The sequence below is a fragment of the Nerophis ophidion genome, linkage group LG26 (assembly GCF_033978795.1).
Source record: "Nerophis ophidion isolate RoL-2023_Sa linkage group LG26, RoL_Noph_v1.0, whole genome shotgun sequence".
Lineage (NCBI taxonomy): Eukaryota > Metazoa > Chordata > Actinopteri > Syngnathiformes > Syngnathidae > Nerophis > Nerophis ophidion.
Window position 1 is genome coordinate 14791397 of NC_084636.1, and position 16205 is coordinate 14807601.

Sequence of the window (16205 nt, forward strand, 5' to 3'; positions counted from 1 at the left end):
GGCTGACTAAATACTTTTTTGCCCCACTGTATATACATTAGGTCAGGAAAAAACACAGGCTATTTCATCCCTACAAGCCTGTTTTGCAGGTTTTTCTGCTCTTCTGGGGATTTTTGGGTATTGAGCACTGTATAATGAATAAACCACAGAAACCTCGACTATATACACACATACGTGTGTGTATATATACACATTTATATAAATATATACACATATCTACATATATAAATATACACATACATTTATACACATCTATATATATATATATATGCACGCACACAGTGCAAGTATGATATATCTATAAATCATTTAAAGTGTATGATGTCATTTGACATTTGGGAAGCCTTTGTGACAAAACACAGCTCCAAAAATAAAATGGATACATCATTATACAAATGGTCTTTATTGATGCATCAGCAATTTTTAGTCCTAACGTTGAAGAAAAGGGAAATGTTTTGATGCAACAAGTCACGCATGCTTACAGGTTCTCTTTTCTCAATGGATAAACTTTTACTGGATGTTTCTCAAAAGGGAGTGTTATTCATGTTCCCATATAAATGCAATCAGATGACACATTTATTTCTCAAAAGGTCACACCAGTGTTAAGAACATCTGGGTATGAAACATTGAAATGATTGGAAGTGCAAATGTTTGTTTTTTTTAACTTTTAAAGTGGTATACACACACGCACGCAAACACACAAAGCCCAAACAAACACTAATTTACTCACATTTGCTCATGCTTGCAAAAAGCTTTGCTAGTTGTGCTAATGATTGCATCCGTCCTCCTTTGGTGTCCTGTAATATAAAAAAAATTGAACGGTTCATTCATATTTGCCCATACTGAGTCAAGACAGTCACAGCCAGGCTGCTTTCTGGCTCCTGCCAACTCCTCACCCCTCAAAAATGGGGGGGGGGAAATCCACATTGTATGGTTAAATAAGCACACTCCATTCTCGCATATGAGAAGACGAGTTAGGTCGAGCAGGCATGAAAGGGGGTTTGCACTGCGGCATGACGTGTCACATGTACAGGACAAGGTAGGAATCACGGAACACTAAGATCCCTCGCCACCGTGTTCACATCAGTGGGTCAATGGGATCGTTAGTGACAGGAATTTGACTCATGGTGGACTCAGCAACAGCAAGCATCAGACACAAGCCCCTTTCACACTGACTGAAAAAGCCGGCATTTTTACGCCCTCACCCTGTACAAAGGGCACCAAGACAGAAAGGTAGGGATGAAGCCAACTCAGCAATTGTCAGTATTTGGAGGTAGTTACAGAGGTGGGATAGTTACTGTGGGTATGGGGATGACGGAAAGCATCACAGCTCTGGAGGTTAATTTGTGTCTTTATTACTAAAGCGTGTTTTGACACTGAATGTCTAGCGTTTGAATTTTGGGAACTGATTTTTTTTTGTTCTTTTTTTTTTACATTAAATTATATTGACAGTTATTGCAAAAAATTATGTGATTTGAAATTCAGTGAACAAAACAAAAAATCAGTGCTGAATAATGTGCTGCTCCAAAAGCAAGACTTTTCCACTAAATTAAGACTGAAGCAATCGATCCGGGGTCAAAACCAGGCAATGAGGTGTCAAGTTTGAAGTCACATGACACGGGTCATGCAAAACAGCATAAAAAGGCAGTTCACTGGGCTACCTTGGTATAGTACACCATAAACTATGCTTTATGCAGACCAGGCACAAAAAGAGTGAGTGGGGCTTGTTTACAGAGCAAAAAAGCCTGATTGTGAGTGTCTGACGGAAGAATATTCCTACGACAAAGTCCTGCAAAACTCTGGTATTTTTTTAGAAATAAGTGGATTGTTTTTACCCTGGGCCTTTATGTTATGCCATGTTTGTCACACCTTTGTTGTTCTTGCTCGATTATAAAATATGTCGATCGAGTTCGTGGTTTGGGAACTTGGGAAGTAGAGGTGCGACGTTAATATATTCTCAATATTCAGTGTTTTATTGTTCATAGCTAATATTGTAAATCCCACATTCTGCATTTTCATGTACATTCTAAGTGTCCTATTAAATGTGTATTACTTATTAACGAAACAAACCATCTCAAAAATAATTTTTTTTTTTTTTTTTACAGAATTATATGACATGACATGATTTTTGAAGCAGCAAATTTTTCGACACTGAATTTGTTAGCACAATTTTTTTACAATACATTTTTTACACACTGAATTTTAAAAAACTTTTTTTTTTAAATGATTCTATGTAAAAAGAATTCAGCTCAAACGAAAAAAAAATCAGTTACATATTTTTAGTGTCAAATAAAAAAAAGCTTTCGTAATAAAAAGACACAAATTAACCTCCATAAAGAACGGCGTGCCATGTCATACCCCGACCGTCCAGTTGTGTTGAAAGCAATCGTTATTTGATTTTCACCTAGAAGTCAGATTCTTATTTGAAGGGAAATCCTGCCCACGGTCAGTTAGCTCTGTGTAAATTGAAACATAAAAATACCGGGTCTTCAGTCTCAGCAATCCTGCAAGTAAAGCAGCAAAAAGGCAGATGATCAAAGTCAAAAGTGAGAAAGAATAGGGAGGAGGGGCTTCACAAGCTTTGGCAGCATGCCAGTTTGTTGCCCTTCTGTCCATCAATGGTGGGCGGGACGCTGATGTCGACCACGTTGTTTCCCGGGGAATCGTCGTGTGCCGATCTGTCCGATATTTGTTTCTGAGATACAATGCGGTAGATTTCTGTGGGGGAGATATTTAGACACAAGGACAATTGAGGAAATAACGTTTGAAGTATCAGCCAATTTTTTTTTGCTTACCGGTGAGAATGTTCTTGAATGCTTCTTCTACGTTGGTGGAGTCCAAGGCAGAGGTTTCGATGAAGGACAGCGTGTTTTTTTCTGACAAAATGACAAGAGCGTTACACATTTGAGTATATTAGAGCGATACACAAAAACAGCACACCCAAATAGGCTTACAGTGCAACTGGAGAGTATTCACAGTGCTTCACTATTTCCATATTTTAATATGTTACAGTTTTATTCTAAAATGGAATTAAATAATTATTCTCTTCAAAAAATGTACAGTACTCCATGGTGGCAATGCAAAAATGTCTTTTTTAAATAGTTTGCAAATGTGTTAAAAAACAAAACAAAAATCTAATGTACATGAGTATTCACAGCCTTTGCTCAATACTTTGTTGATGCTATTACAGCATCAAATCATTTTGAATACGACACCTATCTTCCATCGCGCTGGATTGAAAGTGTTGGTGTTCATACAGGATGTATCTGTACGTTCCTGCATTCATCTTTCCCTCTATCCTGACATGTCTGCCAGTTCATGCATCTGAACACCATACTCGCAGCATGATGCTGCACCACCATGCTTCACTGTTGGGATGGTATTGGCCTGGTGATTAGCGGTGCCTGGTTTGCTCCAAACATGATGCCTGGCATTCACGCCAAGGAGTGTCTCATCAGACCAGTATTGTTTTTTCTCACGGTCAGAGAATATTTCAGGTTGCGTTTTGGCAAACTTCTGGTCACCATACCAAACAGGCCTTATTGGTGGTTTACTGCAGAGATGGTTGTCCTACGGGATGGTTCTCCTCTCTCTATGGAGGAATGCTGTCGCTCTGACAGAGTGACCATCGGGTTCTTGGTCACATCTCATTTCTTAGTATTTTAAGTATCATTACCACGAGAGGATGACGTTTACCATGTTGAACACCAAGACAACAACAGGCCAGCTAATGGCTAAGCTAGCTTGAAACAACACAATAAATTCGTGCTAAGTAATCTTGAAAAAGTGTGGATAGAACCGTGTTGCAGCAGAAAGTAAGCAAATATTAATAGGAAATTTCCAAGTAGTGTTAGCATTGTCACAGCCAGGAGTACACGTACAGGGTGGGTAGATTGATACATAAATCGCTGGTGTCGATACCTAAGGGAGTATCCGTAGATGGTCGACATTAGAGTGGTTAAATCGATATTTGTATTTTTCTCAAACAAATTTTTATCGTTTTTTTGCTAATGCCTAGAAGTGGTATGCAGCAATGACGACAGGATTCAGTCTGTACACATTAAAGTACAAAATGTGGTATCTATTACTAATAATAACAACAATAAGAAAATAAAGTAAAATGTGGGTTGTTTAAATTTATTTAAATTCAATTAAGTGTATAATTGAGAGGTGAGAGGAAGCTGTCGCGATAGTGTCTCCTTGTGGTGTTTGATAAACGTGGCTGGAATGAATACACTTCCTTTAGTGTATAAAACACACCACTTGATACAACCGAATTATATCTAATTGGTATTTTAGCAATTATGGTCTGTAGTAGTCAGATGTCAACATTTTGTGCCATCTCATGTTTCTTATGTCTGCTGGTATTACAAAGTTACTTGAAAAAAACCTTTTTAACGTAGATCCATTTCTGGCTCTACAGTTATTATCACACTCGTCCAAAGAAGCCAAAGAAAAGGCACTTAATCTTTTAGTCTAATATTAGACGAGAGACTTCTTTTATTGTCACTCAAATTTTAACTTTACAGTACAGATAAGAACAAAATGTTGTTGCATTAGCTCGTTGCAGTGCAGGATAAAAGAGCAATAAGGTGCAGCTATAAATAAATAGATTACTGTACGGATAAATAAATTGCACTTTTGCATATACATCCACGTTTATGGATGTATGTTATGTTGTCTTTATATTGCAGGGAATTAATCTATTTTTGGGGGGAATTGAGGGGTTTATTATGATGCGTTCAAGAGTCTTACGGCGTGAGGGAAGAAAAAATACGGAAGCTGCGGAACCTCTTCCTAGAGTCCAGAGTCCATATGATGATCGTTTGGACTACAAATTGTGTTTGATTTATTTCCTCAACCTTCAAGATCATTTCGGTTAAATTCCAATATTCAACATTAGCAGCTCCAATGTATTTTTGTTTGTGATAGTTTATTTATCCAACGACCAAATGAGGAAAATGTTAGACAGTTTAGGTAAAACCTCCCATTGGTTCATTTATGGTACAGTTAAAAAAAAAGTAGGAATTTACCCGAAAAGGCCCGAGCCTCGTCAGTGGGCACGGCCCTGAGGTGCCGTAGGTCGCTTTTGTTGCCGACCAGCATTATAACAATGTTGTTGTCGGCGTGGTCCCTCAGCTCCTTCAGCCAGCGCTCCACATTCTCATACGTCAGGTGTTTGGCGATGTCGTATACCAGCAGCGCCCCGACCGCGCCGCGATAATACCTGATGGAGATAAAACAAAAAGAAAAAACAGATTGTCGCTTATTGAACCGACCTGGCAGCTTTGGTTGTGTTAAATGTTTGTAATTTCAGACTGTCTGTGAGGCTGTGAACGTGTACAAACTGAGTCCTGACTGGTGATTGGAGCAGGGTGCGCAAACAAGGGTGTGTGTGGCTGCAGGTTGGAGAAGACTGCTGCATGCCGAGATGACAGTTATAGTGACTGTTAGCAACCTTTGCGCAAAAGCCTAGATGGTGCTAACTTTCCAACGTGTTAATACGTGTAAGAATTGTATCCCGCCTTCCTTCGGCTGTGAACAAGTGAACTACGCCCCGCGTAACGCACCCACACACAAATTAGCTTTGTGTGCGGTCAGCTAATGATAGCAGTTTGGCAAAGTTTAATCATTGAATGTATAGTCTATGACTGCAATTAGTTAACTGCTTCTCTGGGGCTGTTGTGTGTGTGCATTAACGACTCAATTTTTAGAGCAGACAAGCTATTTTTATTCAACATAATTAGTAATTGCGAAAAATTTAGATCTTTTTTCCAATATAGTTTGTTAAGCACCTAAGTAGTCACTGCAGGAATTCAAAATTTCGCGATCGCTCCAATTCACGAAAACTCAACCAATCCCCGCAAATTATACGTGGCTTTGCAACTATGTCTGATGCCTGCAACTGGGGCTGGGCAATACATCGATATACTCGATATATCGCGGGTTTGTCTTTGTGCGATATAGAAAATTACTATATCGTGATATTTGAGTATACGTTCTCAAAACTTCTCACACAGTTGCTTTTAGCTGCGGGCATTACACTACAGGCGTTTCCCACTCTTTCTTGTCTCTCCTTCTCACAGAGACGTAAACCAAGCGCACCTTCTTACATACGTCATGTGTGCAACGTCAAACGCTCCCGTGGAGCAGAGAGGTAGCGACATGGTAACGTTAGCTGTGTTGCTAACGGTGAGGTGCGGGGTGGTAATACGAGAGAGAGAGAAGGTGCGAATTTAGTAACAAATGGAGGAAGAATTAACTCCCAAGAAAAACAGCACAGGATCCATCGTCCGGCGGTGGTTTGGCTTCAAGCGGGAATATGTTCAACATTTATGCGGCAAAAGAGTTGCTACAAAAAGTAGCAGCACTGCTAATGTAGCATCATTTGAAAAATCACCCGCTAGAGAATGAGGATTGCTTGAAACTCCACATGTCTACATCGCTGTTCGGAGTCACACCAACCAAATGCCGAAGCAACTATTTCCATATGAACACCGTATGAAAAAATTAAAAGTCAACAACAGAAGGACATAATGTCCGCAGGAACCTATTATGCAGCAAATTTCTATTTGACAGTTATTGAAATATCTTGTGGGACATCATGCACAAAAGTGCACTTTATTTGTTTTTAACTATTGTAGTGGCGTTCTGTAAAAAAAAGTACACTTTAATTTATTGTTGTTTTGATATGTCATATTGGTGACATCCTGCACAAAAGTGCACTTATAGCTTGTTTTCAAACGTCTCTGACAATTTTGTATTTTCTGTTTTGAAATGACATGAATGTTTGTGCCACTGCTTAATAACTGTTTAATAAATACAGTTTTGGTAAATTGAAAGCATGAAAGTAAAAAAAAATGCAGTAATGCATTGTCAGTATGAACAAGAATGTTTTAATATAGACACATACAATCATCCTACTGGTGTGATTACATGCATCAAGGCTAAGGCAAAATATGGAGAAGTATAATCTTGTATCGTGACATGGCCTAAAAATATTGAGATACCAAAAAAAGACCATATCGGCCGGCCCTACCTGCAACAGTATTTATTAATAAATAATATTTAAATTTGTGAAAAATTATTTTAAAAAAATCATAAAACCACACATTGATTTAATGTTATTTGAAAAGGCCTTAAAACATCGACATTTGCCCAAACTTTCTAACCGGCATTTTTACTCCGCAACATTTTTTTTTTAAATCCCACAAAATCCTGGAGGGACTGAATAATGATAAAATACCTCATCTGGTAAGTGTTCTAGTTATAATTTTTGGTTTCAAAATGTTAACTTTAGGGCTTAGTGCGTCTGCCTCACAATACGAAGGTCCTGCAGTCCTGGGTTCAAATCCAGGCTCGGGATCTTTCTGTGTGGAGTTTGCATTTTCTCCCCGTGAATGCGTGGGTTCCCTCCGGGTACTCCGGCTTCCTCCCACTTCCAAAGACATGCACCTGGGGATAGGTTGATTGGCAACACTAAATTGGCCCTAGTGTGTGAATGTGAGTGTGAATGTTGTCTGTCTATTTGTGTTGGCCCTGCGATGAGGTGGCGACTTGTCCAGGGTGTACCCCGCCTTCCGCCCGATTGTAGCTGATAGGCGCCAGCGCCCCCCGCAACCCCATAAGGGACAAGCGGTAGAAAATGGATGGATGGATGTTAACTTTATGCAAGTTGAAAACAGCCTCTGTAAGTCTGCATATGTTATTTTGGCATAGATGCAGCCAACTAGTAGACAGTCTAGAGATGTGAAGATGTATCGATTTGTTTGCTTTCTGGAAGATAGGGATCGATACAACATTGTTTCAAAAGGAAAACCGATCACTTTTATCAATACTAGGATTTCGGAACGGCAAACTTTATATTAAGTTTAACACTTTTCATGATAAGGACATTATTCAAGTCCGTGGCGTCATCGCCATCAGTCGGCAAAACAAGAATTGCGGAAAGCTACGGTGGCTGACAAAGATCATAAAAAATGCTAACGCCACAAGACATATCATAAAATACAACACAACAACGTTCAGCTACCGAACAATTACAAAAGTCACAACAAAAACCAACGCACAACATAATAATATAAAGTTGCAACACAAATTTTAACTAAGGGCGCGACCGAGAGAATGGAAGTGATAGCAGAGCAAATTACGGCATTGCACCCACTTCATGAACATAGTATGTTGGTATTATTAAAATAGGAAAACATTTGAAAAAGTAGTCACACTACACTTACTCTTCCAACTTTGTTCAATAGGAAGTCGGTGAGTCGCCGAAACTTGTTCGCTGTCACTTCTATTCTGTCTTTGTAATGTGTTATGGCTTCATGTTGCTGTGTTGTGACTTTTCTCTACTATTGTAGGTGTTTATTAAAATGAGAGTAGTACCAGGTCAGACCACCGCTCATTTAATCTGAGGAGATATGGTTGCACTTGTTTTTTTCAAATTAATATATTTTGTACTTTTGTTATTTTTATAGGAAAAAAACATTCGTAAAAATAGCAGGTAAACCTATTAATTGAACATTAACAGATGTCGGTTGCACTTTATTTTTGTTATTAATATTGTATTATTTTATGTTGGACAAAACAAAATTAGGAGTATCAGGTAAATCGACCGTGGAAATATTGGTTACTGTACTATTATTGAACATTTCTTGAATATTAAAAACATAAGAGCAGAATGTGTTTCCTCCTGTTAATTCAAGCTAAATTGTTGGTTGCACTTCATTCACATAAGATGTGACTGCATTAACCATTAATTGTTGTTTATTTACTTGTGTGTATCCATAATCCTATTCATACCCAATTCCCTAAAAATAAATAAGTGGAATAAAAAAACTTCACATGCAGTGTCCAGTAACCTTTAGCATAACAGTATGTGGAATTAAACTATGGAATGGATTAAGTAAAGAAGTTAAAGAGGTTGTTCAAATTAAAAGTGCTTACAAAGTACAAAGAAGAAGAATTTTGAGAAACACCTTCAACCTTATTGAAAAAGGTATATTCTTCATCTCAGTATGTTTAACATGACTGACTTAATTATCTATTACAAGAACTGCTGTGTTAATCATTCACTGATGTCATTGCGCTACAAAAAGAAGTCAGCAAATGAACATATGTATTTGTAAACGCTCTGAATTGGGAAAGGGGTAGGATTAAATAAGCTTCACTTCATACTACTCCTTTTCGGACATGATGTAAAGAGAAATAATATGAAATTGTGTGATGTATTATGCTGTAAGTGTGTTCATGTTTGAAATAAACTAAAGCAAGAAACAAAAGTATCTTACATTTATTTTACAGTTAAATTGGTTGGGTTTTTTTTGATAAAAAGTTACTGAATTGATTTCAACTCTCTTAATTGTTTCATACCATATCGTTCTAAAAAAATTGTGTCGTCTCAGAATCGTATTGGCAACAACAAATTCTGAATTGAATCAAGTCGATAAAAATAATCCTAGGAGACACCGTATATGGTTGCACTTAATTTTATAAAATTAATCTCTTTTGTATTTGAATTATTTTTCTTTAAAAAAACATAGGTAAAAGTAGCAGGTAAACTATTGTTAATTGAACCTGAAGAGATGTTGGTTGCACTTTGTTTTTGGTATTAATATTGTATTATTTTATGTTGGACAAACCAAATCAGAAGTATTCGGTATACCTACTGTGAAAATGTTGGTTACTGTACTATTATTGAACATTTCTTAAATATTCAAAATAAGAGCAGAAAGTGTTTCCTCCTGTTAATTCAACCTAAAGTGTTGGTTGCACTTTATTCAAATAAGATGTGAATGCCTTAACCATTAATTGTTTACTTGTTTGTATCCAAGGGCTGGGCGATTTATCGAGTTTGTAAAGTATATCGATATATTTATAAAGAACATATGAATTAAGAAAATATCATAATATCGATATAATTTATTTCACGTTAAAATTACCTTTACTATGATGAGTCACGATTGGTTAGGAACAGGCCAGTCAGATAGGGCGGGTCATCGAACCAGGAAGGGAAATCACAAAGTGCCTGCCTGCCAATTAATTTTTGTACCCGAGTTTGATACATTTTGTATTATTTGCACAGCTATGTTATTTATCTTACATATAAATTATATTTTCCTATTTATTTATGTTATGTAATTCTGTACTACTTAAACAGTTTATGTTCTGAGCTGTTAATACCCATCCTGACCAGCTGAGTTAATAAAAGTGTCACTGACTGTTTACAGTACAGTTGTCATTCACTTCAATTTCATTGAATATCCCTCAATAATTTATCTTTATATGTATACTTTCACCCAAAAATATATCGAGATATATATCAAATGTCAAGTTTAAGTAAAACTATGTCGAGATAAACTTTCTCGTCCATATCGCCCAGCCCAGGTGTATCCATAACCTATTTATACCTAATTCCCTTACAATAAATAAGTGGAAATTAGTCTCATGAGGTGGCAGGAAGCGAACGAAAGATGTGTAATGTGCAGCTCACGTGACCACGCCGTCTCCTTTGTTTGGAAACATTCGAAGGAGCGAAACAGTACGGATAGTTCAGCGGAGAAACATCTCGAGGTTATATAAGTGTACAACCTAAGTTGTCAAAAGTGTCGGAACACTTTACTTTAAAGACTTCAAAGACGACATTTCCTGCAAAACGAGCAGCATGGACCTCGCGTACGTGGCACGAAGGACAACATTGCTTCGGCAGCAATGGTACGGAACTTTTTTAAGTCCATAGTCCGAGTATATTGATCCGTTGTTTCCGTCTTTGTGTGTTTTTAATATATTGTTAACGAGGAGATTTTTTTAAGGCAATAAACGGACAGAAATATCCCAGGTTAGTTTCATAATGGATCAATGTAGCCGGGCCCAATAAAGCTATATAATATTTGAGTGACGCTTTAGTATAACTAAACGTTATGAAGGTGCTGGAATATTTCATGCTATTAATCACAGGCTGCCTAAAATGAATCCTTTATTATTCAGAACAGAAACGTGTACAACATCTGATTCAGTTCTGATCTGATGAGTTACATTTGGGTGTTATTATTGGTATATTCTGCAACTCCAATGTCCATTTATTTAATTTAGCTGATTTTTTAATGCGGTGGTGTAATTAGATAGATAGATAGATACATAGATAGATAGTACTTTTATTGATTCCCTCAGGGAGTTTCCTCAGGAACATTTAAATTCCAGCAGCAGTGTACAGAATTGACATTGATTTTAAAAAGTAAATAACATGGGTTTAAATGAAAAAAAAAAAGAAAGAAAATATTACAAGAATAAAAAATAAAAAAGCAACATAAGAATACAATTACAACAGTAAAAATAACAATATAACAAGAAAAACTAGGCAGCAGTGACCATGATATGAAAAAATGTGCCTTTTACATCAGAAATTATTAAATAAATCAACTAAGTATGTATTGAGTTACATGTAAATGTTGCTACTATGTACAATCATGATATGGTTTCTGTCATTTCAGAAAGAAACAAGCCAGCATTAGCGACTTCGTACAAAGGAGGGTGTGCACACCAAAGCAAGCGGCTGCATTGACTGATGCTATCCTGAATATGTTGCTAACTGACATGAGGCAACTATCAATGGTGGAGGATGACAGTTTCAGAAAAATGATTTACTTCCTCAACCCTGGTAACACTCTTCCCTCGAGGACCCATTTTACAAAACTGATGGAGAGGAAGTATGAGCAGACATTTCAAGCTGTGTAAACTGACATTAAAGCCACCCAGAGCAAAATTGTTCTGACCACTGATATGTGGACAAGTGTAGCCACGGAAGCCTACCTTGGCAATACATGCCACTACATTGGAGACGAATGGAACATGAAGTCAATCTGACTTACGACCATGCCACTAGAGGAAAGACATTCAGCATCCAACATTGCAGAATGGTTGGAATAGGTAGTAGGCAGGTTGGAAGCTTCCTTACGACCATGCCACTAGAGGAAAGACATTCAGCATCCAACATTGCAGAATGGTTGGAATAGGTAGTAGGCAGGTTTGAAGCTTCCTTACGACCATGCCACTAGAGGAAAGACATTCAGCATCCAACATTGCAGAATGGTTGGAATAGGTAGTAGGCAGGTTTGAAATTCCCCTAAGCAAAATTTTTGCTATTGTGCATGACAATTGTGCACCTTATAAAAAAAAAACATTTTTCTAACACTTGCCTTGTTATTGTTATGTTTGGCAAGTCGAAAGGACATGGTGCCAGTATGCGTTTAAAAAAAAAAGTATTGGAAAGGATAGAAATGTAGTTTGTCTTTTTTATCCGATTATTAATCGAAGTAATAATCGACAGATTAATAGTTTATCAAATTAATCGTTAGTTGCAGCCCTAATATATGTATATATATATATATGTATATATATATATATATATATATTTTTTTTTTTTTGTTCTATTTATCTTCATATGTTTTACTTGTATTTTATTCTTTATCTCTACACATGGTTGTTACTATTTTACAAGTTCTACTATTTTTATTTTCCAACGTTCCTCAGATGAGCCATCTGCCTCAGGGGTTATCGGCCGTAATTGTGGGGCGCTTTTGTGTCAGCGTCCTGGTGGCCATGGTCTGGTGATCTCCTGGTGCAGATGGCTCCTGTGGTAGTGTTTACTCACATTTCTCCTCTGTACTCAGCCATGCAATCATTGGTCCATATCGTTGCATACGTGTGTATGTGGTGTGTGTGTTTGGTATCGGTGTCCGTGCGTACGTATGTGATAATGGGGGATATGGGTCACCGGGGTATTGTTTTTAACTTTGTATGAAAATCGCTTTATAAATAAAGTTTGATATGATGTATATTTTTGGTGTTTCCTTCACATACCACCATAAGGGATTTGATTTTAAGTGCAGGTGTACCTAATTGTATAAATGAGGAAGTTGTGCAGAGGAAGTGAAAGTTGGAAGAGGGCTATATTTGCACACAAACTCACGCCGAGGTGATGGCTCTGTAGCGCTCCTGTCCAGCGGTGTCCCAAATTTGAGCCTTGATGGTCTTGCCGTCCACCTGCAAACTGCGTGTGGCGAACTCCACCCCGATGGTGCTCTTGCTCTCCAGGTTGAACTCATTTCTCGTGAAACGGGACAGCAGGTTACTCTTCCCCACCCCGGAGTCTCCTATAAGCACAACTAATCGCAAAAAAACACAAACAGTGGAACAGCAGCCATGTTAGCTACATATTTTATTATTGTGTTAGACTTAGATTGGTCACATCTAGTCTTATATTAGTCACATCTAGTCTTGGACTTGGATTGGTCACATCTAGTCTTAGATTTAGATTGGTCACATCTAGTCTTACACTTAGATTGGTCACATCTAGTACTAGTCTTACATTGGTCACATCTAGTCTTAGACTTGGATTGGTCACATTTAGTCTTGGACTTAGATTGGTCACATCTCGTCTTGGACTTAGATTGGTCATATCTAGTCTTATACTTTTTAAATTGGTCACATCTAGTCTTAGACTTAAATTGGTCACAACTAGTCGTAGACTGAAATTAGCCACATCTGTAGACTTAGATTGGTCACGTCTAGTCTTAGACACAAATTGGTCACGTCTAGTCTTAGACACAGATTGGTCACATCTACTCTTATACTTTGATTAGTCACATCTAGTCTTAGTCTTAAATTGGTCACATCTTGTCTTAGACTTGGATTGGTCACATCTAGTCTTAGACTTAGATTAGTCACATCTAGTCTTGGACTGGTCACATCTAGTCTTGGACTTGGATTGGTCACATCTAGTCTTGGACTTGGATTGGTCACATCTAGTCTTGGACTTGGATTGGTCACATCTAGTCTTGGACTTGGATTGGTCACATCTAGTCTTGGACTTGGATTGGTCACATCTAGTCTTGGACTTGGATTGGTCACATCTAGTCTTGGACTTGGATTGGTCACATCTAGTCTTGGACTTGGATTGGTCACATCTAGTCTTGGACTTGGATGGGTCACATCTAGTCTTGGACTTGGATGGGTCACATCTAGTCTTGGACTTAGATGGGTCACATCTAGTCTTGGACTTAGATGGGTCACATCTAGTCTTGGACTTAGATGGGTCACATCTAGTCTTGGACTTAGATGGGTCACATCTAGTCTTTGACCTGGATTGGTCTCATCTTGTCTTAGATTGGTCACATCTAGTCTTAGTCATAGATTGGTCACATCTAGTCTTAGACTTAGATTGGTCACATCTAGTCTTAGATTTAGATTGGTCACAACTAGTCTTATACTTAAATTGGTCACATCTAGTCTTATACACAAATTAGCCATATTTTGTTTCAGATTTAGATTGGTCACATCTAGTCTTAGACTTAGATTGGACACATCTAGTCTTATACTTATATTGGTCAGATCCGGTCTTAGACTTAGATTAGTCACATCTAGTCTTGGACCTGGATTGGTCACATCTTGTCTTAGATTGGTCACATCTAGTCTTATACTTAGATTAGTCTCATCTAGTCTTAGACTTGGATTGGTCACATCTAGTCTTACACTTAGATTGGTCACATCTAGTCTTATACTTGAATTGGTCACATCCAATCTTAGACTTAGATTGGTCACATCTAGTTTTAGACATTGATTGGCCACATCTAGTTTTAGACTTAAGATTGGTCACATCTAGTTTTAGACTTAAGATTGGTCACATCCAGTCTTAGATTTAAGATAGGTCACACCCAGTCTTAGACTTAGATTGGTCACATCCAGTCTTAGACTTGGATTGGTCACATCTAGTCTTGGACTTGGATTGGTCACATCTCGTCTTGGACTTAGATTGGTCACATCTAGTCTTGTACTTAAATTGCTCACATCTAGTCTTAAGGCTGAAATTAGCCACATCTTGTTTTAAAATTAGATTGGTCACATCTAGTTTTAGACACAGATTAGTCACATCTAGCCTTAGACACAGATTGGTCACATCTAGTCAGACTTAGATTGGTCACATCTAGTCTTATACTTAGATTAGTCACATTTAGTCTTAGATTTAGATTGGTCACATCTAGTCTTAGTCTTGGATTGGTCACATCTAGTCTTGGATTAGTCACATCTAGTGAGTAATCTATCTGACAATTTATCTAGTCTTGGACTTGGATTGGTCACATCTAGTCTTGGACTTGGATTGGTCACATTTAGTGAGTAATCTATCTGACAATTTATCTAGTCTTGCACTTGGATTGGTCACATCTAGTCTTAGATTAGTCACATCTAGTGACCAATCCATCTATCTGACAATTTATCTAGTCTTGGACTTGGATTGGTCAAATCTAGTCTTAGTCTTAGATTGGTCACATCTAGTCTTAGACCTGGATTGGTCACATGTAGTCTTAGACTATATTTATATAGCGCTTTTGGCTAGTGACTCAAAGCAACCTAATATCTAAGTTACATTTAAAGCAGTGTGGGTGGCACTGGTAGCAGGTGGGTAAAGTGTCTTGCCCAAGGGCACAACGGCAGTGACTAGGACGGCGGAAGCGGGATCGAACCTGGAACCCTCAAGATGCTGGCCACTCCACCAACCGAGCTATCCCGCCCCATTAGCTTGTTTACCTTTCGGTAGCATGCTAATTCACTAGCGTTATACGCAAATACTGTATTGGGAACAGGGTTAAAGGTAGCTATATTTACAGTACGATGCGTGTATATCGAATGTATAACAACTTACAACATGTCGTACTTTTAACGCTTCGAACAACTTCGGTATTTTCCCAAAGGAGCTAACATTAGCATTCATGCTGGCTTTACTTATTTGACCATCTTCTACTCCTGCCAACGAGCTTCTAAGAACCGGAAGCATATGTTATCGTTCACTCACACTTAGGGAGGCCTTACCTTTAAATAAATAATCGTATTCATCATCTCGAGTTCCCATTTTGTTAGTGTAATAGTACTTTGTGGATATTTCCCGACAAGGACGAGGTAATCGCCACCAATGAGCTGCCTGAGGAAACGAAGTGCGTCACTGCACGTGATGTCACTTTTCGTCCAATGAGAAGCAAGTACATATTTGATTGACAGCAAAGCTGGCGAATCGGCTGCTAGCAAACCAGTCACGGGACAAATCCATGGGAAGTATCCATAGTGGTGGCTGGAATTGGACTTCCTGTTTCAACTTGTGGGCTGAGCGACTACTATTTTGTTTTTCAGCTTAATGTAGTTTTTTTATTTATTTT

The 16205-nt window shown here is 38.0% G+C and overlaps 1 protein-coding gene across 1 annotated transcript; it reads right to left on the reverse strand.

Moving 5' to 3' along the window:
• Positions 1-387: 387 nt before the first annotated feature.
• On the reverse strand, positions 388-16018 carry LOC133543857 (ras-related protein Rab-11B). The gene is made up of 5 exons (XM_061888706.1): positions 15865-16018; positions 12968-13163; positions 5034-5227; positions 2796-2876; positions 388-2718 (listed from the first exon to the last, which is right to left on the reverse strand). The coding sequence occupies exons 1-5, from the start codon at positions 15902-15904 to the stop codon at positions 2573-2575; spliced, it is 657 nt and encodes a 218-aa protein (XP_061744690.1). The 5' UTR covers positions 15905-16018; the 3' UTR covers positions 388-2572.
• Between the last annotated feature and the right edge of the window lie 187 nt (positions 16019-16205).